At 51.1% G+C, this 26,052-nt stretch overlaps 9 protein-coding genes and 1 non-coding gene across 10 annotated transcripts; 8 read left to right on the forward strand and 2 right to left on the reverse strand.

The window, feature by feature from the left end:
- Positions 1-1,255: 1,255 nt before the first annotated feature.
- BDV14DRAFT_197803 (glycosyltransferase family 15 protein) lies at positions 1,256-2,851 on the forward strand (the record flags this gene model as incomplete). The annotated part of the gene is made up of 4 exons (XM_073772771.1): positions 1,256-1,306; positions 1,366-2,190; positions 2,238-2,526; positions 2,580-2,851. 4 exons carry the CDS (start codon positions 1,256-1,258, stop codon positions 2,849-2,851), a joined length of 1,437 nt encoding a protein of 478 aa, XP_073630394.1.
- Positions 2,852-3,164: 313 nt separating this feature from the next.
- BDV14DRAFT_197804 (mitochondrial 37S ribosomal protein uS12m) lies at positions 3,165-3,914 on the reverse strand (the record flags this gene model as incomplete). The annotated part of the gene is made up of 3 exons (XM_073772772.1): positions 3,165-3,230; positions 3,298-3,398; positions 3,497-3,914. The coding sequence occupies 3 exons, from the start codon at positions 3,912-3,914 to the stop codon at positions 3,165-3,167; spliced, it is 585 nt and encodes a 194-aa protein (XP_073630395.1).
- A 446-nt stretch (positions 3,915-4,360) lies between these two features.
- BDV14DRAFT_188232 (proteasome maturation protein) lies at positions 4,361-4,932 on the forward strand (the record flags this gene model as incomplete). The annotated part of the gene is made up of 2 exons (XM_073771036.1): positions 4,361-4,787; positions 4,868-4,932. The coding sequence occupies 2 exons, from the start codon at positions 4,361-4,363 to the stop codon at positions 4,930-4,932; spliced, it is 492 nt and encodes a 163-aa protein (XP_073630396.1).
- Positions 4,933-5,812: 880 nt separating this feature from the next.
- On the reverse strand, positions 5,813-7,356 carry BDV14DRAFT_25367 (uncharacterized protein). Its single transcript, XM_073776373.1, has 3 exons — positions 6,305-7,356; positions 6,167-6,250; positions 5,813-6,113 (listed from the first exon to the last, which is right to left on the reverse strand). Exons 1-3 carry the CDS (start codon positions 6,825-6,827, stop codon positions 5,956-5,958), a joined length of 765 nt encoding a protein of 254 aa, XP_073630397.1. The 5' UTR covers positions 6,828-7,356; the 3' UTR covers positions 5,813-5,955.
- A 1,684-nt stretch (positions 7,357-9,040) lies between these two features.
- BDV14DRAFT_25404 (SPX domain-containing protein) lies at positions 9,041-11,870 on the forward strand. Its single transcript, XM_073776374.1, has 5 exons — positions 9,041-9,601; positions 9,677-9,731; positions 9,825-11,342; positions 11,397-11,761; positions 11,810-11,870. Exons 1-4 carry the CDS (start codon positions 9,588-9,590, stop codon positions 11,553-11,555), a joined length of 1,746 nt encoding a protein of 581 aa, XP_073630398.1. The 5' UTR covers positions 9,041-9,587; the 3' UTR covers positions 11,556-11,761; positions 11,810-11,870.
- BDV14DRAFT_25405 (EXS domain-containing protein) lies at positions 11,871-12,959 on the forward strand. The gene has a single exon (XM_073776375.1). The coding sequence runs from the start codon at positions 12,137-12,139 to the stop codon at positions 12,911-12,913; it is 777 nt and encodes a 258-aa protein (XP_073630399.1). The 5' UTR covers positions 11,871-12,136; the 3' UTR covers positions 12,914-12,959.
- Positions 12,960-13,267: 308 nt separating this feature from the next.
- Positions 13,268-14,506, forward strand: BDV14DRAFT_169261 (Bax inhibitor-1 family protein). The gene is made up of 3 exons (XM_073768011.1): positions 13,268-13,475; positions 13,539-13,609; positions 13,668-14,506. Exons 1-3 carry the CDS (start codon positions 13,332-13,334, stop codon positions 14,260-14,262), a joined length of 810 nt encoding a protein of 269 aa, XP_073630400.1. The 5' UTR covers positions 13,268-13,331; the 3' UTR covers positions 14,263-14,506.
- Positions 14,507-15,321: 815 nt separating this feature from the next.
- Positions 15,322-18,652, forward strand: BDV14DRAFT_188236 (transmembrane amino acid transporter protein-domain-containing protein; the record flags this gene model as incomplete). The annotated part of the gene is made up of 7 exons (XM_073771037.1): positions 15,322-15,373; positions 15,435-15,682; positions 15,751-16,397; positions 17,023-17,111; positions 17,167-17,518; positions 17,583-17,811; positions 17,858-18,652. The coding sequence occupies 7 exons, from the start codon at positions 15,322-15,324 to the stop codon at positions 18,650-18,652; spliced, it is 2,412 nt and encodes an 803-aa protein (XP_073630401.1).
- Positions 18,653-20,472: 1,820 nt separating this feature from the next.
- On the forward strand, positions 20,473-20,559 carry BDV14DRAFT_t45. Its single transcript has one exon. It is a non-coding gene; the product is annotated as a tRNA-Tyr (tRNA).
- A 426-nt stretch (positions 20,560-20,985) lies between these two features.
- BDV14DRAFT_207345 (uncharacterized protein) lies at positions 20,986-25,661 on the forward strand (the record flags this gene model as incomplete). The annotated part of the gene is made up of 6 exons (XM_073775118.1): positions 20,986-21,255; positions 21,316-22,475; positions 22,509-22,521; positions 22,576-23,240; positions 23,293-25,477; positions 25,533-25,661. The coding sequence occupies 6 exons, from the start codon at positions 20,986-20,988 to the stop codon at positions 25,572-25,574; spliced, it is 4,335 nt and encodes a 1,444-aa protein (XP_073630402.1). The 3' UTR covers positions 25,575-25,661.
- Positions 25,662-26,052: the final 391 nt, after the last annotated feature.

Raw genomic sequence — 26,052 nt, forward strand, 5'->3', positions numbered from 1 at the left:
CATGCCCTGCAGCAAATTATAAAGGGCTGTAAAATTGCTCTATACAACTCTGCTTAACTTGCCCTTAAAAACCATAAACTCCACATTGCAAACCTGCAGGAGAGGGAAAAAAAGACATGTTTTAAGCAACAAATGGCTCCTGCAAGCGGCCTTACTATACAGGAAGGTAGAGACCTTGTACTCGGGTAAATTCACTAGGGTAGACCAGAGTAACTATAAGAAATACTCTATTAAAGGCAGAAGAGGCTTCCTCTACAATGCATGCACCTTTAACTTCAGGCGCGCCAAGACGCGCTCCACCAACATGTTCTTGGTGTCATATTCAGGGTCATACAAGAGTATCATGTGCAGAACGTCGTTAACAACTAGAAAATTGAAAATATTAACTTTTGGGTGGTTGCAAATGACTTCAAGTTGTAGAGCATAGGCAAAAAGCGGGGCGGTTTGCGACCGACCCGTGATTTGCGACCGACCCGTGAATTACATTAACTTAGTTAACTTACAACTCGTCCATTCACTGCGGTCTTTGGTGAAACGATACTTGAAAAACTTTTGACCGGTAGTTCTGCTAGTTGGAGACCTTAAATGACTCATGATTATCAGGAGCTGTCCTGGACAAACGCTAAGTACCAGCCATCATTCCATCAGTTCGAGCATCAAACGGCATTTCTGCCCCAGGCATCAATATACGTAGTTGCACCAGAAGCTCGACCGTTTCTAGTCGCTGTAACAGCTCGATTCGCGACGGAGGTAATATCTGCTTAAACAATCAGTATGCGATGAGCATAAGCCCTGTCACAATGGGGTTCTCCTATTGCCTATATCCTCCTGAGCTCTGGATCTGGCATCATCGAGGTTTACGTATGCCATGCGGCCCCGCCAATAGCGTGGCGGAATTGCCTGGATTCTGTACGAGTACGGAGACCGCGGAGGTCCTTTGAATCGCAGAGAACATTTCCTCGCTCACAATAAGCCCAACATCTCTCAATTGCTCCGACGGGGAAATCGCTACTTACTGGAGGGGATTTCGATATTAGCAACAACTGGTGCGGAACTCAGACTCATCGAATCCGGTTGCCTGCGTGCTCTTTGGAAGTCCGGCTTGTCGCACTCGACCGCTAGAACGTCAAGCACATTTGCGCATAGCTTTGTTTGGCATCAGAGACCAAATCTCTGTTCAGAGGTTACAAAAAGCGGTGCTAGCTGAGATTCTGAGAACAGCGACTGCGTGCTTCAATAGCACGCCGCTACCGACATGCCGCCGGCGCAGGGGAAGTATATGCGTTATCTTGTGCTCGCGGTCCTGGTCAGTCCATATCTAACCCTTGTGCTCATGGGATTGTTAGCTAACACAGTTCTCTATAGGGCTCCATACTCTTCGTCCTCTCCCGACGCTCGCTTCCTCTGCCCGCTAGCTTCGGAACAAAGCAAGACCCCAATGCAATCCGTCCGCCACCAACAGCTTTCCCGGGTTCAGACGGATCAGAATCACTGGAGAACTCACTGGGATACTCAATAAACCCACAATCGAGCAGTGAGGTGATGCGATTCGCCGCAAGTCACTCCGGTGGCCGGGCGAACGCGACATTCGTGACCCTGGCTCGCAATGCGGATGTATGGGAGATTGCCCAGGCTATTCGGCAGGTAGAAGACCGCTTCAACAGACACTTCCACTACGATTGGGTCTTCTTGAATGATCAGCCCTTCGATGACAACTTCAAGCGCATAACAACCTCGCTGGTATCTGGAACTACGCAATATGGTATGATCCCGGAGGAACACTGGTCCTATCCCGTCTGGATTGACCAGGATAAGGCGAGGGAGGTGCGGGAACAAATGAAGGGAGAGAAAATTCTATATGGACACTCGGAAAGTTATCGGCATATGTGCCGCTACGAATCTGGGTTCTTCTTTCGTCATCCTCTGCTGCAGGATTACGAGTTCTATTGGCGGGTAGAGCCCGGCGTTGAACTGTTCTGCGATATCCCATACGATCCGTTCTTGTTCATGGAAGAAAACGACAAGAAGTATAGCTTTGTGATCAGCATGTACGAATATGAGAAGACTATCCCAACCCTCTGGGATACGGTGAAGGGCTTTATGGATGAACACCCCGAGCACGTTGCGGAGGGTAACTCGATGCGTTTTCTGAGTGACGACGGAGGCGACACCTACAACCGATGTCACTTCGTAAGTGCTAATAGTCCAGTACGTCGATCGATTGCTAATCTACATAGTGGTCAAACTTTGAAATCGGAAGCCTAGACTGGCTCAGATCCAAGCAGTACCTCGACTACTTTGAATCACTCGACCAAGCAGGCGGCTTCTACTACGAACGATGGGGCGATGCCCCCATCCACTCTATTGCAGCCGGACTGCTCCTCAAAAAAGAGCAGCTGCATTTCTGGGATGAGATCGCGTATTACCATATCCCATTCACGCACTGTCCCCGCGATGAGCAATTGCGGATGGATCTGCGATGTAGCTGTGATCCGTCGGGGAACTTTGACTGGAAAGACTTCTCGTGTAAGTTCTCTTTACCTAGTCTCTAAGTGATAGTTTGCTTACTTTACGTTTAGGTCTCTCAAAATACTACAAGACCAACGAGATCCCCTTGCCACCAGGCGTAGACACGTACAGCTGGGGCGCTATATTCGGATTCTTCATCCTATTCGCCGCGATCATCGGAGTCGTGATAATTGCTATCAATGCCCGAGCTCGGAATCACGCGCTGAGAGAGGCAGAGCAAATATTCATGCAGAGCCAGACTCTCTGGGACCGGTATCAGAAGGAAAGGATTGAATGGGAGAGGGAGAGGGAGAGGGAGAGGTATGCCGCCACGCGGCGCTGAAGTATCTTCCAGTTACGGCGGAGCAAATTATTCGCATGGTGCATAAGGGTTGGCGTTTTGTTTGTATGGTGTTTCGGGCATTTAATGGGAGTCGGGTATTGTACATTGAGCCGCAGGGCTCGGTAGGTATCTAGACTGGGCTTACGTTTATAATTGTACTTGTACATTCGTGTATACCATTCAATCTAATGTGATCAAGATTGGTACTTAGTATTTATACATATTCAACATTCGAATCCCAGATATTGTACAGCGCCGATATAAAACAAAACAGAATCCCCATCAACAGAAACCAAGCACCCCAATCAGTCGTCTAATCCTTCTTAGGCTTCTTGGTACCGTACTTCGATCTGCTGGAAACACGACTGGCAACACCACCCTAGAACCAACTGTTAGCATTGTACCGGAGTATAGAACAACCATGAAGACGAGTTCCAGAAACTTACCAAGTCCATAGCACCTCTAACCAAGTGGTACTTCACACCAGGACAATCGGGCGCACGACCACCGCGGACAAGAACAACACTGTGCTGCTGGACATTGTGACCTAGAGTAACGAGTCGCATTAGCATACCACCCCAGCAACAACCACAATGGCTCCCCGACTAGCCTAAGAACAGTCGGTGGAAAGTTGGCCGAACATACCTTCACCGGGAATATAACAAGAAACAACCTTCCCACTACTCAACCTAATCCTAGCAGTCTTCCGCTCTCCCGAGTTCGGCTTCTTCGGCTTCGTGATACCAGTCTTCATACAAACACCCTTCATCTGCGTACGTCCGATGAGCGCGGGAGATCGCGAGCGGCGCGCAGCCTGCGCCTTGCGGCAGCCACGGCGGACCTGGTTGATTGTGGCCGAACGGATGGGTGATGTCGAGAAGTGGCGCGTGATAGAGGGCTTCGCGGAGGCGAGGGCGAATGCGGATGCGGCGGAGGGTGTGCGGAGGATGGGTGTGAAGCGGGAGGTGATTGTGGATGTTGACTTTGTGGCCGCGGTGAGCACTGGGCGCTGGATGAGCGTTCGCAGGGTGCGGAGCGCTAGGGGTGTGAATAGGGAGGGCATTGTCGCTGTGGGGTGGCGCTGGTGGGATATCGTGATGAGGGTGGTGCTTGACGGGTTGATACTGGGGATAATTTCTGTATCACGTGATTCTGTCTAATAGCTGCGTGTATGGTCTTTGTAGAGTACCCGAGGAGCTGGCCGCGCCATTCTGGAGCTGCCTTGGCTGACTGACTGACCTCCGACTCCGAGCTGGATACCTAACGATCTCAAGCTTCACTTCCATCTTCAACACAACCATTAACCATCTGAACGACACGAAAGCCCAGCATCACCTGATATAAACATACAATTCCTCCTAAGCATAAAAACCTCTACATCCGTCACAATGGTCCGTCTCCCATCCAAAACCGAACCATGAACACACCGTCATCCGAACTACCTATACCTGATCTAAACCCATCACACCCATCCCAAGAGACCTACTCTACTAACACCTACTCTAGTCGATGCGCATCGCTCCCCCAACAACCCACGCCACAAAAACCTCCAACACCAACACAACCGGCAACCCCAACACCCGCAGCAAAGGCGCCCCCAGTGCCCCCGGCCTCCCCGATACGCTCCGCGACAACATAACCATTCAAGCCCCCCGCGGCGCCCCCTCAACCCAACCCACTGGCGCAGTCTCGACACACCCGCTCGAAGCCCGCCTTCTCGCATGGCGCCAGACGCAAGACGCCATGAAGATGGAGGCTCTCCGCCGCACGTACGGGATTGCGGAGCCCGTTCGTCGAGGCATGGAGCTTAAGATTGTGCGTGATGGGACTTTCAGACCGGCTGTTCTTGGTGGATCGAGGGGCGGGAATGTTCATGAGGATATCCTGGTTCTTGGGGGGAGGGATACGGAGGTTGGCTGGGAGGATGTTTTCCAGGGTTCGTGTTACCTTTCCTTTTTCCTCTCTTTTCTTTGGGATTTGGTCGTGGAATATGATTAACAGTTTTTTGGCTTGCAGGCGACGAGTTCAGAGAGCCTCCTACTTTCCACGACGAGATGGAGAAGCGCCTGCGGATGGATTAGATCGGGTGTTAGCTACTTACAGATGGGTTGTTTGCTACGTCGATAAGTCAGTCGAATGAACCACGCATTTTCGCATGTCATGGGATTTCATAGTCTAATAGACATGGCAGTTGCCTTCCAATGGGCTGTAAATGGTGATCAAGGGTCCACGTGATATACTGGATATGTTGTCCGAAGGGTACTCATGGACTGCCGCTCGCTGTACCTATCATCACAATGCGGGGTTAATCGACATCTGAACGTGGTCCTGGTATTGTAGTGATGTCTATATTGTCACTGTTAAGACGTACAGCAAAAAGGAGCATTAAAAGGTCCATATATATTATTCGGACCAGACTAGAGCAACCTAGCTAGATACATAAGTGACCTAAACAACCAGGCTGAAGTGAGACAATCACGACCAAACTCCCCGAGAGCCGAAGAAAAGAAACAAATACACATCGTGACAAAAAAGATACTGATAGAAGGAGAGTCCCAAAACATAGGTCGAGCAAACACATAGCAAAGGATATATGATGTCAAATCAAGAAGAAAAGAGGAAAAGAAATAGCAAGGAAGGAAGAAGGCCTGCTGGAATGGGGTATATAGGCGGATAGGTACTCGGAGATGTATGTAGGGCCGTGTCGAGGAGTCGGAAGTGGAAGCAAGCCCTGGGGCTGTGCCAGGAAAACGAAAATGCGAGTAGACCAACTCACGGGAAGGTGAAGATTGTGGAGCGCTGGAAAGGTTGAAAGCCATAACGCCATCCCAAATGTTGATGAATCAGTGACTGTAGAGGTGTGGTACCTCTTGTCAAGACCTCGAGACGACTCACGTTGGTGTCGACACGTCACGGCGGATGCCAGGTATTGGAAGGACTGAATGGATGTGGCACAGTAGGAACTGCAGATAGTCGAGTTGTGTTGCTACCTCAGCATGGAATAGAAGTGGTGATTGGTCGAGAGATGTCCTGGAGGTCGGCTCCATCCTGGTAGGTAGGTGCAAGATGCTGTCTATTAATATCTGTACAAATGAGTCGATCCTTCATTGGATCACGCAGCGACACCGAGGGCTCCGTTCACTGGATTCTCGATCACGAGGGTACTGAGTCTTAGCCCCCTTGGCGTCCTCTTCGTCGACCATTTCCTGGGGTTTGACAGTCATATGCACCACGTTTGGTGCGTCACTGCTAAACTTGGAGTCTGCGTCGCATAATCAATATCACTCTGACGACGGAGGGTCGGCCATCACGTACCTGAAAGAGGGGACTTGTCGTCGAGAAGTTTTCCGAATGAGATAAGACGAATAGAGCTTGGGGAGGTTGGGCGAGGTTCCCAGTCTAAGACGCATTAGTCGCTGGACAATATATCACCTTCCAAGGACATTTTCATACCATCCTGCCACGCCCTCCAAATTAACTCCTTCAGAGTATAGACGCTCATGGCAAACGGATCATAGTTTTCCACGTTGACCTCCCGTTTCCGCAGATAGTTCGCATCGATTTTGAAAGGATAGCGCGTACCCGTTATCAGGAGTAGGACAATAGTTAAGGAGGGTCCGGATACTTCAGGTTCTTTGGCCGGTGCAACAGATGACAACTCAGGCGCCGGTATCGCTGCTACTTTTTGTTCTTCTGTTTCTGGTGATGCGGTGGTTGAAGGGACGGCTTCTGTATTACTCTGTTGCGAAGGAACAGGAAGGGCATCATCAGTCTTATCTGCTGTGTTCGTAGCGGGTTCGGTGGCGGGAGTGGTTTGCGATGCGTCTACAGGCGAGGAAGTGTCGATCGCATTCTTACTGGTTTCAACAGTAGTGCTAGGAGCGGTTTGTGAAGATGTTTGAGCAGCGGATATCGAGTCACCCGCGTTCGTGGTAGGGTCTGGACCGCCCAGCTGCGTGTGATCCTTGGAGGCCATATTCTCGTCGTTCCTCGGATTGAGGGGTTCACAATTGAGATCGCGACGCCGAATAATGCGAAAATATTAGGAAGAGGATTGCGAATTGGCCGACGCTGTGATGGTAATTTAAGGACAGGAGACGTCGCTGGAGCTGACAGGAAAGCCAGTGGGCGGATGAAACAGCGATTGAAACCAGAGGTAGTGAGCACACCGACCGTCCGGAGAACAGACCCAAAGAACTAGGTAAAGAGCGATGGAAATATGATGGACGGTCCCATGCGATCCGACGAGGTCCAGGGGATAAAGGATGCGAGGGAGATAGGATACTGGAACTGGGAGGGAGAGTCGGGGAGACAGACAGAACGAGCGAGACCGAAAGGGAGGAGAACCTGGAAAGGTCGGGGCGAGTGGAGCTGGGCACCAATCCCGGCGGGTCTTCCTGGACTTTACGCTCTCTGCTTTCAGCACTCCTCAACTACGAGTCTACGACCGAGTTACGACTACGCGCAGTGGTAATTATTACATCTTTATTCTTGTCTTGGTGCACTACAGAGTACACTCCTCGAGGCTGTGCCTGCGAATCTCCTAACATGCCTGAGGTGGCGACTTGCTGAGATTGGCCACGCACCTGCATGCAGTCACGCCTCCAATCTATTCGCTGCCGAGGAGGCTCTCAGTCTCGATAGCAGAAAAAACACCATCATAAGAAACAATGCATTTTTGGTGCATCTTCGGGTAGTGGATGTGCCAGTACCATACTGGAGAAAGATCAGAGGATCTATCAACCATAAAGCGCCCAAGTATGGGTTCCGGTTACACTTGCATTGCGCGTCTGACTACCGACCACTACTGCTGCCCTTACGATCTGGATTTTTACCGATATTCAGCAGATTCCTAGTCTGTCTGGTATACAATTTTTGGGTCGGTCTTTGTAACACCAGTCTCCCATAGTGTCGACGCAGAACTATTTGTTTCTGACCGACTTCTGGCCAACTGGATACCACTTTGTGCGCAACAAATACGCACACAACAAGCCTCAAGCGTAATGAGAATAGAAGCGGCTCATCCTATGCATTCGTATTGCATTATGACATGAAATCGTCACTCTCTCTTCATGTCCCATGGCCTGCCAGTTCAATATCTATAAACTTCCATCTGGCTGGAGGTCGCGTGCTCCAAAACGCCTTTCCGAATGACGCTCTCTACATTCATCAGTCTCTCCAGTTCTGGTTTGATAGTATCGTAGTTGAGCTGACTGCTCAAGACTACCCAAAAGGCGCCGGGCTGCGTCTGCCAATTGTGAAAACAGTGGCAGCACCTAGGGCTCGTCTATGGTAATATTTTCTGTCCCCGGCATTGTAAACAAGAATTCTCCTCAGCTGTTCATTTCAGCCGAACTTATGAGAATTTATGTTCGTCAATGTCAGGTGTAGAATTGAGGTAAAAGTCCGTGGACACCTTCAGTCTCCAAGTCCTCTGACACCCCAATTTTGTGACCTGCATGAGGGCGTAGTCAACGAGTCACAAAATCTTCCTCTGGCAGACGCAAAACAAAGACTCTCACGCGATACTGCCAAGAATAAGCCGCATTTCATGCATTGAAAGCCCTATCGCTGCCACGTTTGGCTTGGCCACAGAAGCGTCTGAGCACAATCCTCAGCTCGGCGAAGACCAATTGTCGTGGTTGACTTGCCGGGAAAGACAAAAACAAACATGGATATTCTCCAGCTCGGCGGAGCAAGCGGTCTTGTTCGCAGAGACGCAGCAACAATGCAGGATTCCGCCCTGTCAGGCAGGATATAGGACTATCATTTGTTGATCGGAGCAGAGAATTCCCCGGCCACGCACTCCATGAGCAAGCAGCATGGGTGTGCGCCCGTAGGTATAGGCCATATCTGCATCGTCAGCAGTGCAGTGCACGCGACCCGAGATCGTGATACTCGGTACCTACATAGTGGTTAGAGGTCGAGCCAGAGCCGTGCACTTCAATCTGACGTCAGTACTTATACCCGACGGTACGAGTGGAAATAGAGGCCTGAGGCCATAATGACGCAGTGGGGCAGCCCTGTCGCTGTCAAGACTTTTCCGTGTTGAGATAATTTCTCCGACGAATTCCAGCCAACCACGATTGGGCCCATTCGCATATGAGCAATCACAGCAACGGCACCTGCACGTGCTTGCCATCAAGCCAATCCAGCAGTCTGACACCATTATCTTCCCCCCTCTGTCCTCGGATTATCAGGTGCTATTGGCTTCTCTAACAAGGGCTGAACAATGACGAACAGCATCCTTGGAATCCTACTCGCCAAGACATAAACTCAGGGCCAAGAAGGTCGCCGACTGCTTGGAAATCGACTGCCCTATCGGCTGAGGTTCCTCCTGGTCAACGTTTGGCTAGAGTTTGGGTGACTTCGGTTGGCGAGAATATCATTCTTTTGCCTTCATTGTGACTTCTCTTTTAGCCACTATGCAGGACTGAGACATCCTCATGCTTCAATACTTCGACAATCTGTGATACCCCCACCGTGGCGCTCTATTATTCCTCCGACGGGCTGCGATATAGTCTAGCTGCACCGTGCAGGCCCGGGTTACGGAGAAGGCATGTCGATATAGCGCTAAAATCAAAGCCAATTTTTCCTCCACGCCCACTCTTACTTGCGCCCACGCGACTGTTAGTCGAGCCCAGGCATTCAAAGATCGATTTAAAATCTACCGGGCTCCTCTAGCTCGTTCCTTTGGGATCACTATCATGCTCAGTCGCGGTCCCTTCCCCGCAGGATGAAGTTCGCCAAGTAAGTGACCCCTGACTATCTTATTTGCTGCATTGACGCAGTGTGGCTGATCTATTGGTGATTGACATATGATAGAGAATTGGAGCATGAGCTTGTTCCAGAGTGGCGGGCCAAATACTTAGACTACAAGGTATGTCCTCGGAGTACTTGACTACTTACTGGTTCCCGAGCCTTTGTTCCTCGTGTTCTTGCTCGCAAACTGACCTTCTACTTTTGACATCAGGGCGGTAAAAAGAAGATCAAGGCCGTTTCGCGCGCCATCCAGAAATCCAATCGCACACCTAATCACAACCACCCTTCTGTTCGACGGCCCTCACCTGGACACGCCGACCATCTTAGTCTAGCCGCTGCCCCCAACCGCTCCTTATCAACCCGCCGAGTAGAGAAACGAGCCGATGGCGGAGAGGGAGAGTACAATCTTGTGGTGCATAGTCCCAGTCTCGCTTCGCGATCCACACCCGGACAGCGGCATGAACGACAACCCCTGCGAGTACCAGGGTCACGCTTTTCGACCGTCCCTGGCAGCTATGGGAGCATCATCGCTTCGCCTCCGCTGCATGCAGGAACATCAGACGCGGCTTCCCTCGAGTTACCTGACCCGGCAATAGACTACCGAGACGATGGTCATTATTCGGAGAGGTATACGGACCGTCGAATCACCCCCAAAACGCCCTCGCCTGTTTTGTCCCGATACCCCAGCAATAGGAATGCCCCCAGAGACACAACTCCTCTTAGCCCGAAATCGAAGCCGGCGGAAGCTACAAACGGTGATGCCAAAAAGGATGCCACCCCGGGCTCTTCAGGCCGTCGAAATTCCCGTCTGATAAAACGTGTTCTATCGAAAACCGAACCGCCAGAAAAGCTTGCAGGCACGGGACAACGCACCGAGGTAGAGAAGAAACAAGATGAATTCTTTGGTTTCCTAGATGGTGAATTAGACAAGATAGAAGCATTCTATCAACTGAAAGAGCGAGAAGCTACCGAGCGCTTGAAAATACTTCGGGAGCAATTGCATACCATGAGGGATCAGCGGATACAAGAAGTATTTCATACAAAGAGATACCGGGATCGAGACGACGATACGCAGCCTTCTGAAAACCGGAGTACATTTGATACTAGCAGGTTGAAAGATGCATTTGCAGGTCGTCGAATCGGAAAAAATTCGAAGGCATTGGCAGCATTGGCTACGCCTGACGGCGGGCAACCCCAGAATTCCGATACTATCACTAGGCGAAGGGATTTCAGCCGTCAGTCGCCAGAGCTGTCGCAGCTGCCAAAGTCGGAAGTCCCGTATCGGTCCGCAAAGAGAAAGCTCAAGTATGCTTTGCAAGAGTTCTACCGGGGTGTGGAACTTCTTAAATCCTACGCCTACCTTAACAGAACTGCCTTCCGAAAGATTAACAAGAAGTATGACAAAGTTGCTGGTACGCGCCCAACGATGAGATATATGACCGAAAAGGTCAACAAGGCTTGGTTTGTTCAAAGTGAAGTTCCTGAGAACCTGCTGGTCACGGCTGAAGACCTTTACGCACGCTATTTTGAGGGCGGCAAGAAGAAGATTGCAGCTCAAAAGCTGCGTCGTACCCTCAAGAAGTCTGGTGATTACTCGCCCAATACCTTCCGCTGTGGGCTGCTTGGGATGGCTGGTCTTCTGTTTGCTATCCAGAGTTTGATATATGCGGGAGAGCACCTTCACGACAAGGACCCGACGATACGAACGCATACAAGCTATTTACTTCAGGTCAGTTTGCTGGCTTCTCTTGAGACATAAGAGTCCTTTGCTAATGATCATCAGATTTACGGAGGATATTTCCTAGTCGTTTTCCATTTTCTATTATTTTGCATAGACTGCTTGGTCTGGAACAGGACCAAGATTAATTATGTTTTCGTCTTTGAATACGACACTAGACATGCTCTGGACTGGCGCCAGTTGACTGAGGTATGCTTATGTTAGCCCTTCGTGTCGCCTGATACTGACTAGTGCAGCTTCCTTGTTTCTTCATGTTCATATTGGGTCTCTTCATGTGGTTGAACTTCTTGTCCATTAACGACATGTATGTTTACTGGCCTGTTGTCCTAATAGGGGTGACTTTAATCGTGCTATTTTTGCCGGCGCGCGTCCTTTATCACCGCAGTAGGAAATGGTGGGCATATTCTAATGTGAGCCAACACTTCCACCATTTCCTTTGTTGTTACTGATATTTATAGTGGCGTCTTTTGCTCGCGGGGTTGTATCCCGTTGAGTTTCGTGACTTTTTCCTTGGTGATATGTACTGTTCCCAGACATATGCCATGGGCGTGAGTAGCCAAACACCCTTCTATCTTGCACGAAACACTAACACCGGCTAGAACATTGCATTGTTCTTTTGCCTGTACTCGAGGCACTGGGACGGGCACGCGCAATGTAACTCATCACACTCCCGACTGCTAGGGTTCTTCACTACCGTCCCATCCATATGGAGAGCGTTCCAGTGCATTCGCCGATACGTCGACACCAAGAATGTCTTTCCACACCTTCTCAACTTTGGCAAATACATGTTCGGGGTGCTTTACTATGCTACCCTTAGCATGTACCGCATCAACAAGGTGACTCGGTTCCAAGCACCTTTCATTACATTTGCGCTACTGAACGCGGTGTATACGTCTGTGTGGGACTTGGCAATGGACTGGAGTTTAGGCAACGTCTACGCCAAACACCCGCTGTTACGCGAAACTTTAGCATTCAGAAGGGCCTGGGTCTATTATGTAGCCATGGGCATCGACGTTGTTGTTCGTTTCAACTGGATCTTTTACGCCATCTTCGCCCACGACATGCAACATTCGGCCGTGCTTAGTTTCGTGGTTTCTTTCTCTGAGATTTGTCGGCGAGGCATCTGGACGATTTTTCGAGTTGAAAACGAACACTGCACCAATGTTCTTCTGTTCCGCGCCTCGAGGGACGTTCCTCTCCCTTACGCCGTGCCGTCCGCCGACGGCCAGGTCGAGGCACAACCGCCTGAACCAGCGCACGTCTCCCACGACGCCCAAGCCGGCCTTGCAGTCTCGCCGGGCGGCGATCTTGAACATGCAACGCCGTCAACACCAGGTCGTCCACGGGCGCTCTCTCGCGTAGGTACAATGGTCGCTGCTGCTCACGCGCAAGACTTCCAGCGCAAGAAGCGTCCCGACGAGATGGCAGGTGCTACGGTTGCTCATGGCTCACCAGATACTCCTGAGGACTCGAGCGACGAGGATGACTCTGGTGATACCCGACCCTACAGGGACGAGGAAGCTATTGAGGAGGAGGATGGACCATCGGATGGTTCTAAGTGAGATTGATGTCTCGGACGCTTGCCCGAGGATCTTAAATGTCACATGACCTATATTTCATGCATATATTTATGATCTACAATAGAGATATGATTTAATGTTCCATCTTAATCTTAACCAAGGAATCATCACATGAATGTTTAGAAGCAACCCAGACTGCAGTTAGTTCATAGATGACCAACAATTTCCATCCAAGATAATCTTCATACAAGAATTACAAACCAATATGCTTGGGTTTTGTTGATAGATTCAAGCTGGTGAAGGGCTGTAAGAAGGGTGCCTACATGTCATGTGACCGCAGACGTCACATGGCCGTGTCATGACAAGAACATCGCCTCTCTCCAATTTCAGCGCCCGGATTCTTCCTTTAAAGCCATCTGCATCGCGTTCCATCTGTACATTCATTCAATTTATCAACGAGATGGCGGCAAACACCAGGTATGAGCCCGCTCCTCAGCGAGACTCTTTCGACGACCACGAATACACCCAAGCCCCGCCTTCTTATCAGGCCACTGCAGAGCCTCAGCCTCGCAGTGAGGATGACAACCTTCCTGATGACTTCAAAGTAAGGCTTTCATATATCTTGAGCGACATCTCATTACTTATCTGGGTGCTAAATCTGAAGTAGTTCGGCGGTACCGTCGCGGAGGGCACTCTGCCCGTCCGTATGCAGTTCATCCGCAAGGTTTATTCAATCCTGTAAGTTCGGCTCAGCATGGTTCCTGGATAGCCCGCTAAAGGTCTTCTTTTTGAACAGTACCGTTCAGCTTCTCATCACCACGGCCCTGAGCTCTATATCATTCTTTAACGAAAGCTACCGAAAATGGATTCAGGGCAGCCCCTGGGTCATGATGGTCTCCGTCTTTGGTGCTCTCGGATTCATGCTTCTCACTTACTGGAAGCGCAAGAGCTATCCGACAAACCTCCTTTTCCTCTCCGGATTTACTATCCTCGAAGGATACGCCGTCAGCGTCGCCACATCGTACTATGAGTCCCAGATCGTGCTTCAGGCCCTCATCATCACTGCGGGCTTATTCATCGGGCTTACATTGTTCGCGTGTCAGACAAAGTACGACTTCACCAACTGGATGCCATACCTTTTTGGTGCGCTGTGGTTCTTGATCCTGTTTGGCTTCGTGGGTGCTTTCGTTCCCTTTGGTAAAACCACGGATCTTATCTATGGTGGTTTGGCTGCGCTGATCTTCTCGGGCTACATACTGGTTGATACTCAACTTGTGATGCGCCACTATCACGTTGAGGAGGAGATTGCTGCTGCTATCTCGCTCTACCTTGATGTCCTCAACCTGTTCTTGGCTATCCTGCGGATCTTGAACAACCAGAACAACAACTAAGCTACCTCGAAGTGATGCGCAAGTGACACAGAGCGAGGGTCCTTGGATAATATTATCGACGCGTTGGTTTGGAGGCTTCTCAAATTTGTTTGTGTCGTCTCGCGCTGTTCTTTCCTTAGGCGACACTCACCTCATTTCTTTCACCGTTCTGGACGTTCACCAAGTCCATCTCCAAAATCTATCGATAACAGCTTAGTCTCTGATAGTGTTTTTATTCAATAAATTCATATCTTTAGTTAGAAAACCTCACCCGCCAAAACACTAACTATCCGGTGGCTGCCCCCAATGACGGCCCTGAAGTGTACGGAGTAAGCCCGAGCAGATGAAGGCCAACGCATCTCTTTTGTAAGCCCAGAAATCTACGCAATTTGCAAGCACCTCGGTACGTGACATGTATGGCTCCAACAGCGATCAGCAACGCAAGACCAATCCAGCAGAACCAAAAGGGAAAATTATGCGATTTTATCCGTAGGTGGAGTTGATGCCAGTGAACTGACTGGGTCGAGCCCCATCCGGCTCGGCAAACCGTGCCTCTGTATACTTCCGCAGAGATGCGATAATCCAACCGCAACAGATCCTGCAGTTGAACTATGTGTTCGAGACGAGGTCAGCTCACCAATCTAGAAGCCTGCAAGAATAGCAGCTGCATATCACCCTGTGTATAGTCACTAGTCACAGCGTACATACTTCTCGGGCGAGTCGGGAACATGGAAATGCCTGGGACTGCAGAGTGCAGTGGGATCGGCTCTATTCCGGGCCCCCCTCTGAGCCTTCAGAGTCTAGTTCCACCACCCCTCTTCACTTTACCCCGCGATCCATATCAGCTGCTCTGCTTGAATCAGGATGTGCATTGTGGATGCTGCCAGAAGGTTGCCCTGGTTCTGACTTCTGACGGGTCACGGACTCGTGGGTTTCCTGCGACGTAGGGTAATTGTAGGCGCCGTGGGACTGCTCTGCTCTGCTCTCAGTATACTTAAGGGTCGTCTTCGTCTTTTTCAACATTGTAGTTCTACTCCGCACCACCTCTTCCACTGCCACTCTCTTTTCTTCCCCAACACCATGTCTTTCTCCGTGCAAGGCAAGACGGCTATCGTTACTGGAGCGGGCTCTGGTGCGTCTATTCTCCCTTTCAGCCAATATACAGCCGGCGTAGCTAAGACATCTTTCTGTAGGCATAAACCTGAGCTTCGCGCAACAGCTCCTCGAGAATGGATGTAATGTCCTCATTGCCGACCTCGGGCTCCGTCCCGAGGCCCAGACGCTGGTCGATCGGTATACGGGGCCTGGCAAGGCTGCTCGGGCTGTCTTCCAACAGACGGATGTCACAGTGTGGAAGCAGCTCGAGGCGATGTTTGAGATTGCGGAGAAGGAGTTTGGCGAGGTTGATATTGTTTGTCCCGGTGCCGGGGTATATGAGCCGGTTTGTCTTTACCTGCCCTTTACACGACTCTACTATCAATGTATTGGGCTAACTTATTGACTTCCCAGCACTGGAGCAACTTCTGGCGCCCCCCAGGAACAGCCGCAAGCCGCGACCCTCCCGATAGCAACCACTACGCATTGATAGACATCAACCTAGCCCACCCCATCCGCACAACACAGCTAGCAATCTCGCACTTCCTCCGCACCGGCACAGACGACACGCGCCAAAAAGCAATCGTGCACATCTCCAGTATAGCCGGGCAGAACCCCTCCCTCGCAGCCCCCATCTACGTCGCCACAAAGCACGCAGTGAGCGGCTTCGTGCGCTCCCTTGCGCCCCTCGACAAGCGGTGCGGAATCCGCGTTACGGCTGTTGCGCCGGGAGTCATCAAGACCCCGCTGTGGACGGACCACCCTGAGAAGCTGAAGATGGTGGATGATGGGAAGGACGAGTGGGTTACCGCTGATGAGGTTGCGACTGTTATGCTTGCGCTGTTGCAGCAGGATACTGTTAGTGAGGTTATTGGAGATAAGGAGGTGAAGGAAGGCGAGAATGTCTATCCGATTAGTGGCGGGACGGTTTTGGAGGTCTCGAAGACTGTGAGATCTGTGTTGCCTTATAATGATCCCGGTCCGGGGAAGCGGCCTGGCAATACGGCGTCGACGACGAAGAATGTGGAGGATGAGGTTTGGGAGTTGCTTGGGAGTAGTGGGTGGGGGTCATAAAGTACATATAATTTGTGGTAAATAAAGCAATGATGGAAAGCAATCTATCTGAGAAAATCAATCATGAAACTTAAGAACCAAGGGTCCAGATTAGATGAACGGTGAGGAACAGACGGGGCGGTTAAGATTGGAGACGGAATTCTTGACTAATTCTGGATGGCGGCAAATGCAACTCTGTCCGTCTTGGAGTCTTGGGCTTGTCTTCTGCTGTCTTACCTTTAGGTAACTCTTTTCTCTTTCACCAAAACCAACAACATCCCTTTAAACACCATCTTCTTTTTTTTCTTTTTTAACCCCTGCTTCTTTTTGGCTACGTCTTCGAGGTGGCTAGGTACCTGTAGTATGCCGGCCACCCCTGCCGATACCTCCAGTTGATCGCTTTATCGCTCGTTTTCAAGTTCCAGCATCCTTATCAGTGATTGACGATTGACCCCGGTCGCATCGCCCTTTGAACCTCGCTCCGCTTCTTCCAACTACCACCACCACTACACTTTCACAATGATGGACGATGAAGCTTCGATTGGGGCGGGCCCTGCCGATGGCTTTCGATCGAATTCGAGAAGGTATACTCGGTTATCCTTGGTGGTGGGTTGAGTTGAAGGCGGCTAACAGTGCTAGGCGCGGAGTAAGAGGGAAGCAGACGTCGGGGGTACAAGGGCAAGCCAGCTGGATCAGCTGTGTGATTAACCTGGTTAATACAAGTCAGTGCTTTCCCAAATATTCATCTGTCTTGACGGCTCTAACCCCTTGGTTTAGTTGTCGGCGCCGGTGTCCTCGCCATGCCCCTCGCAATCTCACACATGGGAATTGTCCTCGGCATCTTCGTGATCCTCTGGTCGGGCATGACAGCTGGATTCGGTCTGTACCTTCAATCTCGATGCGCACAGTATCTCGATCGAGGAAGTGCATCGTTCTTCGCCCTCTCGCAGATAACATACCCCAACGCCGCCGTGATCTTCGATGCCGCGATTGCGATCAAGTGCTTCGGTGTCGGCGTTAGCTACCTCATTATCATCGGGGATTTGATGCCGGGGGTGGTACAAGGCTTTGCGGGGGAACCTGCGTTTGATTTCTTGGTTGATAGGCACTTTTGGGTTACGGCTTTTATGTATGCCTCTGATTCCTGGGCTTCTGGTTACAGTTGTGGTGTGCGTGCTGACTGACTCTGGCAGGCTGATTATCATTCCTCTTTCTTACCTGCGGCGACTGGACTCGCTCAAGTACACCAGTATTGCGGCTTTGGTGTCGATGGCTTACCTGGTGGTTTTGGTTGTCTATCACTTTATCATTGGGGATACGAAGGAAGGTCGGGGTCCGATTCGTGTCATTCACTGGGCTGGTGCTGTTCCGACTCTGAGCAGTTTCCCGGTGATTGTGTTTGCTTTTACGTGCCATCAGAATGTAAGTTTCTGCATTCGGTTGCTATCTCGGTATGCTAATTGTGCAGATGTTCTCTATCCTCAACGAAATCAGCAACAACAGCCACTTCAGAACAACCGCCGTCGTGCTCGCCAGTATCGGAAGCTCCGCTGCGACATATATCCTCGTTGCGGTCACTGGTTATCTCTCATTCGGAAACAGTGTGGGCGGAAATATCGTTGGAATGTACCCTCCAGGTCTATGGGCTACGATCGGACGTGCGGCCATCGTCATCCTCGTCATGTTCTCCTACCCCCTCCAATGCCACCCGTGCAGAGCGTCAGTCGATGCAGTGCTGCGTTGGAGGCCAAAGCGTTCCCGCTCGAATAGAACCGAAGGCTCTCCTCATCGCAATCCTCTCCTACCCGGAGGTCCGCGGGGTTCTCGAGCACCAGAGCCAATGAGCGATCTTCGCTTTTCTGTGATCACAACATCAATCCTCATTCTCAGCTACATTGTCGCCATGACCGTCTCCTCTCTTGAAGCCGTCCTCGCCTACGTTGGCAGCACCGGAAGTACCAGCATTAGCTTTATCCTCCCGGGTATCTTCTACTACAAGATTTCCGCTCCCGACTCGCCAGCTCACCAACGTCTCATGAAAGAAGACGACGAAGCTGACGATGGTTACGTTTCGGGGGGCAGCGATGTAGACGACAGCAACGCTCAGTCTCGATCTCTTACCGAGAGCGGAATCCTACGCCGGCACACTCGCACATGGCGCAGGGATCTCCTCCGGAAGGGCAGTCTCGCGCTCGCGATCTACGGCGTTATTGTCATGGTTACCTGCCTCGTCACGAATTCCGTATTTCTTGCATCTCACTAACCTTTTTGGTTATTTTTCTTATCGAAGCTTTTCAGCACTTCTTCATTCTTTCCCCGGGCCAACAGGACCATTCCTTACACTTACATTTTCTTACTCCTCACTTCATTTTTGGCGTTTGCCTTGCCTGTCTTTCACTTCAACAATACACTAATTTCGTTCTTTCTAGTTATATAGAACCGTTTTGAATTATGGGTTCTATTCTTTCTTTCTTTATGTTTAACCATTGCAATGGCGTTGGGGTGTCAGCGTCAGACTTTTTCTGGTTCATTCTCTCTTATTGATATGATGTTACACGGCCACTGTCTTTTGGAAGCAGAGCAGAGGAGTTCAGTACAATAGAGTTTGAAATTGTTTGGATCGGATTTTATGAGTTTTTTTTTTTTTTATTCGACCCTCGTGCCTTCATCGCAGAGGTTCAATGGCTGTTCATGGGTCTCGGTCGTGCTTCTCTATACAGAGCTAGAAACGGCGCTGCCTGTCACCTTCATTGACTCATTCATCAGACTGTGGCCTGCAAATTAAGGTTCACAGGTAACCACTTTGTACGACTGCCTACGCTGTAAGACAACCCCAGCATTTGTACAGTCACACTATGAATCAACCTTACTAGTTACTAGCCATGTACTATAATGTACAACCTTGCAGGTAACATCGTCATACCCCATGCATCTTTTAGCCCCCAACATCGAAACGTCGATACCTTCCTTAAAAACACACATGACGCGCCGTCAGTCTAGGTGCTTGGCTCGCCCAACCGCCGCTCATAACTCATAGCCACAACCGGGCGGATGATAGTCGCAGGGGCTTAGCTTCGCAACCAGCCTCAGCCTTGGCCCCGCGCCCTATGCCCAGGTAATAGCATTCAGAGCACGCGGTGATTAGCCGGCGCAAGTGATTACGAAAATGGGGTATTAGGCGCGATAATCTTCATTGGGTGATCTTGCGATCTTGCGATGGTTGAAGTTTGGGTTTGAGCTGAGTTGCCTGGGGTCGCGTGGGCTTCGTCATACCATACTCTGGTCTGGAGGCTGCCATCGACATTTGGGTGTGGGTGGGAAAATATATAAGGGTTTCCATGCCCTGGTGAGTTGGTTTGTGAATAATTTGCATACACTCTAGAAAACTAAAGTGCTTTTAACCTTGATAAAGAGTCATTATCACATCTGAGGTCTTTATTTGCTTTACTATATATAAGACCTGTCTCTCACTACCTCTCCATCTCCATCTACATACGTCCTTTCCTCTACCTACTCAACCAAACCAAACCAAACCAAACACGAACAGAACCAACTACGCAGAGCAAACCAAGCCCAGACAAAATGTGTTTCCGCGACTCAACCTACCACACAAGCGAAACATGGCAAGCACCGCAGCTCAGACAAAACCACAACTACTCCTACCGAAACCACTACAAGACGACACCCATGGCAAAGAAATACGGGAAAAACTACGGGTATAGTTATGGCTACGGAGGATCTTATGGCGGGGGACATCATGGGGGGCATGGAGGAGGAGATGGTGGAGGTGGTGGTGGGTGTGGAGGGGGTGATGGCGGCGGCGGTGGAGGAGGAGGCTGTTAGATTGCCTGCTGCTGGTTGACGAGGCAGATGATGAGACGAGTTATGATGATTTTGACTTTTGTATCTTTAGATTGTGACCTGATATCCCGACGTTGAATATGCCCTTTTTATGATCTTCAAGTTCCAGATCTACCTAGGTTTTGAGTTCCAACTTCCAAGTCTATACATTCAAGCAACCGATCTATATAAACTTGTAAAAAGATGTCATGAGAACTAAAATAATGCAGATTGTTCAGTTACCCCCCGATAGCATAGTTGGTTTAATGCGCTCGACTGTAATGGATACATATCATCGAGAGATCCGCGGCTCGACTCCGCGTCGGGGGAGAACGACCTTCTCTTTTTTTTTTTCGACATTTTTTGACCTTTCCTTATCGGCGCTATTATACGTGTACGCATAGACCCTTTTGCTTCAAATGCTTCAGTACCTAATTTAGAGCCTTGCTTTTACCCCTTACTTCGGAAGGCGCGACCCTGCATCCATTGCACTCGCACCTGCCAGGAACATGTTGCCTGTCGTCACTTGTCACCACTGTCGGCTACGTAAAAGGCGGATAAGCGGTACGCTTACCGCAAACAGTAATCGGCCCGATTACTGCTTTGAGCGTTACCGCCATCTACTCCGCCATCCCCCACAGTATAAGTAAACCCGGGGCGACAGCGTAGAATGCAATCCAAAGACCATAAAACAATTACTAAACCCTTATCTATCGTGTTCGGCATCCTCGCAAGATGTCCCTTTCAAAATTCCTCATGAGGTCATGCATTCGCGCGGCCTCTACATCCACAGCGACATCTACATCTACATCTAGCGCTTCGCCGCTCACGAAAGCGGCGGGTGATATCTCGAGTGTCTTTCCTAGTTTACAACCGGGTTATAAGCCTGAGCCCCTTCCGGCGAGGTTCCAGGAGTTGAAGGAACGTCTGTTCCGGGAGAATGAAGCTGCGTTGAAGAAGAGCTGGGAGAGGCTATTGCCTAGTTTGGAGGAGGAAGTGCAGAAGATTAAGGAGAAGGGGAGTGATGTGAGTCTTTCTGTTAACAGAGCTGGGTTATGGCAATGTGGTGCTGACGGGCTATACTAGATTATTCCGTCTGTGGATTACTCGGATATCGTCTCCGGGAATGTCTCTACGAAGGTACTAGAGGAGATTCGTCACCGCGGAACAATGGTTGTTAGGAACGTGGTACCGCGCAAGGAGGCTCGGGGCTGGAAGGAGAGGGTGGAGGACTATGTTGCTACAAACAATGAGCGGGTTAAGGCGTTCCCGCCAGACTCACCGGCTGTATTCGAGCTCTACTGGACACCATCGCAGGCAGAGGCCCGATCACACGCGAGTGTTCTCGAGACGCAACGTTTCCTCCAGCGTCTGTGGCACTCTTCCGATCCCAAGACGCGTATCTCGACAAGGAACCCTCTTTCATATGCGGACCGACTGCGTATCCGACAACCGGGTGATGGCAAGTTCACTCTGGGACCTCACATTGACGGTGGCTCGCTGGAGCGCTGGGAGGACCCCGAATACTCGAAGGTGTACGCCAAGATTCTTGAAGGCAAGTGGGAGGAGTACGACCCGTGGGACGTGAAGCACCGCATCTCTGCCAACATGGACTTGTATAATGGCGCCGGAGCCTGCTCCATGCTGCGATTCTTCCAAGGCTGGCTCTCCATGTCCAAGACGGCACCGGGCGAAGGCACGCTGCATGTCTGCCCCATGCTCATGCACAGCTCCGCATACACTATTCTCAGACCCTTCTTCGACACCGAGTCTCTGCAGCCGTCGTTAGACGCTACCTTCCCAGGATCCGTCCCAGGAGCCTGCCAAGAATACAACCCCGTCACCCACCCGCATCTCGAATTGGAGACGACAATGGTATCTGTTCCAGAAGTGGAGCCTGGTGACTTTGTGGCCTGGCACTGCGATTCTCTGCACTCGGTGGACAAGGAGCACCGTGGTAAGGGCGATTCGAGCGTTCTCTACATCCCTGCGACCCCAATGTGCGATATGAACGTCGATTACCTGCTCAAGCAGCGTAAAGCGGCGCTCGCTTATTCTCCACCATGGGATTTCCCTGGCGCTGGTGGCCCCGGTGAGATTGGATTCAAGGGCGCTTTGGACTGGAACTCGGTCAGTCTTGAGGGACAGCGGGCTATGGGCTTGGGCGAGCTGCAGTGGGAAATCACGGAGGATATGACTGAGGGCGAGAAGCAGGCTGTTGAAATGGCGAACAAGGCATGTTTCGCGTAGCTATCTAAAACAATTGAGTAAAATAATAGACAATTAGACTTGGTTTTCAAAGATGTTGTTGATGTTGACTGTAGTAAAGAAGGTAGAAGAAGCTAGCTCGGAGGAGCCGCCGGGGAACCAATCCAAAGCCATCCACCCGTGACCTCACTTCTTCCACCTCCAGCTTCCTCAACGCCCCTCAATGACCTCGCAACAACAGCGCTGATAACAATGTGGCTGCAGGCGACACTCATACTGGTCGCCTCTTGCGTGCCGTCAACCCTTGCCATCCACGCTGACGAGGTCGGCCACGTCGATTTCCACCATGCGCTGCTAGGTGTTCCTTCGTCCAAATCCACCTTTTTCCACCGACCCTCATCCTCCTCAAACGCCGCCCTCCTCTACACAGTATCCGAAAAATCGCTCCTCGGTGCCGTCAACCCGAAAGATGGAACGTTACTTTGGAGGCAGAATCTCACTCGGTCGGCTGTGGCTCCCGACGATGCCCAAGGTCTGCTGCGTGCTTCTGCTGGGACAAACGCGGTCGTCAGCGCATTAGGCGACTATGTTTCGGCTTGGAGTGCTCTGGATGGAAAATTGATTTGGGAGAACTCGTCCCCGAATATGCTTGTGGTGGATCTTGAGCTTCTGGAGCTGCAAGACGCCAGTGCCGCCGAGCCGTCACTCAAGGACGCAATTGCACTTTCTGGAGGACAGGCGGGTTCCGTGAAGAGGCTCGATGGGCAGACTGGTGAGATCAAGTGGGAGTGGCATGATGAGAGGTGTGTCTATCGATTACTGTACTTTGCGACGAGACTAACGGTTTGATAATAGTGGTGACTTCCCCTTCCAAGTGTCCTCCTCTTCGACCAACGTTTACTACATCTCTCTTCAGCCCGCCTTACTGAAGGGTTACAAAATCCGGGTTACCTCGCTTGATCCTCTGAGCGGCCGTCAAACATACCAACAGACTCTCAACTCTGATAGCGATGTTTCTACCCCCGAATCGGTTCTTTTTGTCGGCGCCAACACTGCGTTCCCTGTTATCGCCTGGGCGGATAAGTCGTTCAAGACGCTGAAGGTAAATGTTATTGGCACCAAGCAGGTTAGCGCAGTGAGCATCGAGAACACACACGGAGAGGAGATTAAGAGCATCCAGCTTCACGCGCCAAAGACCCTCAATGCGCAGCCCCACTTTCTTGTTCATTACGAGACCGAATCTGGATCGTGGGGTGAGGTTTACCATGTCGATCTTGCAACCTCGACCGTCTCCAAGGCATACAGCCTGCCGTACCTGAAGAGCTGGTCTGTTTTTGCTACTGGCACTAAAGACGCCAATGTTTACTTTACTCGCGTCACCGACTCCGAGACCACTGTCGTGTCGTCTGTTTCCCACGGTGTTCTCGCCCGATGGACCCAGCACCCGTCTCTGGATCGCGCCGTGCACGCAGTCTCGGAAGTAGCCATCAAAGGCGACACCGTCGCTGTTCGCTCAGCTGTTGCCTTGGAATCTGGCGATTGGCAGTTGATCCAGAACGGCGCGGTTACCTGGACGAGACCTGAAGCTTTGTCCGGTGCCTTGGCCGCCGCCTGGGCCGATGTAGACAGCCAGCAGGATCTCGCTCACCAGCTCGAGGTCGAAGGTCACGAGAGTCTCATCAAGGCCTACACTCACCGAGTGCAGCGCCACATTAAGGACCTCGAGTACCTCCCCGACTGGCTGAGAGGTCTGCCCAAGCGCATCCTTACTAGCTTGCTCGCTGCTGAAGTCTCAGACCTTGCTCACTTTGGCGTTTCGAAGCCCGTCATTGTCGCTACGGAGAACGGACGGGTGTATTCGCTGGACAGCGGAAACCACGGCCAAGTGGCTTGGAGCGTCAAGGCTGCTGAAACGGATTCCTGGAAAGTCAAATCACTTCAGATCCAGCCTGGAACTGCGATCGTGCATGTTCATGACGGCAGCTCCGTTACTCTCAACGTGACCACAGGTCAAATCATCCAGCGCGGTCCTGCCACAGAGATTGTCTCTCCCATCACGCCCGGAGATGAGGTCCCTTCAGACGCCTTTATCGTAACCCAAGAAGACGGCAAGATCGTCGGAAAGAATTTGAAAGACTCCAAGTCACCGCTGTGGGTGTTCCAGCCTGCACCAGGTGAGAAGATCATTCGCGCCACGTCTCGTCCATCTCACGACCCCGTCGCTTCTATCGGAAAGGTCCTCGGCAACCGATCGGTTCTGTACAAGTACCTTACCCCCAACGCAGCCCTGGTTACAGCCGTTGGTGAGGATTGGGCTACATTCTACCTCATTGACGCAGTCACTGGCGTCATCCTTCACACCAGCACGCACAAGGGCGTGGACACCGCGCAGCCCATCGCCTCTGCCATGTCAGAGAACTGGTTCGCCTACTCTTTCTTTGCCGAAGGCTCCGACCCCTCCGATGCCAAGGGCTACCAACTGGTTGTGTCTGAGATGTACGAGTCGCCTATCCCCAACGACCGTGGTCCTCTCGACTCTGCATCCAACTACTCTACCCTTGTCGACTTGCCTCGTCCTCACGTCATCTCTCAATCCTTTATCATCGCAGAGCCCATTTCCCACATGGCCGTTACCCAGACCCGCCAGGGCATCACCACCCGCCAGCTCCTGGTCACACTCCCCGAGTCCAACGCTATCGTCGGCATTCCCCGACCAGCTCTCGACCCCCGCCGTCCCGTTGGCCGAGACCCCACTGCCACTGAGATTGAGGAGGGTCTCATGAAGTACGTTCCGTTCCTTGACTTTGACGGAAGATGGTACCTCACGCACGCGCGGCAAGTGGCTGGAATCAACACGATCCTGTCTGCGCCGACGCTTCTCGAAAGTACAAGTCTTATCTTTGGCTTCGGAAACGACATCTTTGCCACGCGCGCAATGCCTAGTAGTGCGTTTGATATCTTGGGCAAGGGATTCTCCAAGTTGCAGTTGCTCTTGACGATCGTTGCGCTGTTTATTGGTGTTACTCTTTTGGCTCCTATCGTATGTTTCCCTTCCTATCATGCTACTGAGCAATTACTGACAAGTTTAAACGCAGGCCCGCAAGAAGCAGATCGATACGCTGTGGAAGCAGCGGTAGATGGGATATATAGAAGCAGATTCCGTGATGATCTAGTTGTATAATCTTACGAGTCGTCGGCAAGTCTTGGAACTCTGTAGCGTGTAGTAGAGTCGGTAGAGAACTAGAAATAGAGGGTAGGCAAGATCTAATTCGCCTGCATTAGCGCCAGCTGAGGAGACAATGCGATTGTCTCAGAAACTCCCATTGGCTCGCATGTTTCTTCAGCCATGACTCGCAGCCTACGCTGGGGCCTTGAGTATAGACCCGAGAAATATACGAGCATTAGTCTCTTGGTTTCTCGCCGTTCGTGGAGACTTTGTTCTTGTCCGAGGCGGCTGGACCCGACTTCCTGCCTTTGTTTGGCAGCGCTTACACTGGTCAAGGATGCCATACTCTTTCCAGTTTCAGGCTATGGAGCTGAAGAATGCCATCTCGATAATCTACTCCATCATGGCCCCCATATTGGACCCCACCTTGTGGTATATTATCCTGAAGT

Source organism: Aspergillus stella-maris (assembly GCF_047715825.1).
Source record: "Aspergillus stella-maris strain CBS 113639 unplaced genomic scaffold BDV14scaffold_13, whole genome shotgun sequence".
NCBI lineage: Eukaryota > Fungi > Ascomycota > Eurotiomycetes > Eurotiales > Aspergillaceae > Aspergillus > Aspergillus stella-maris.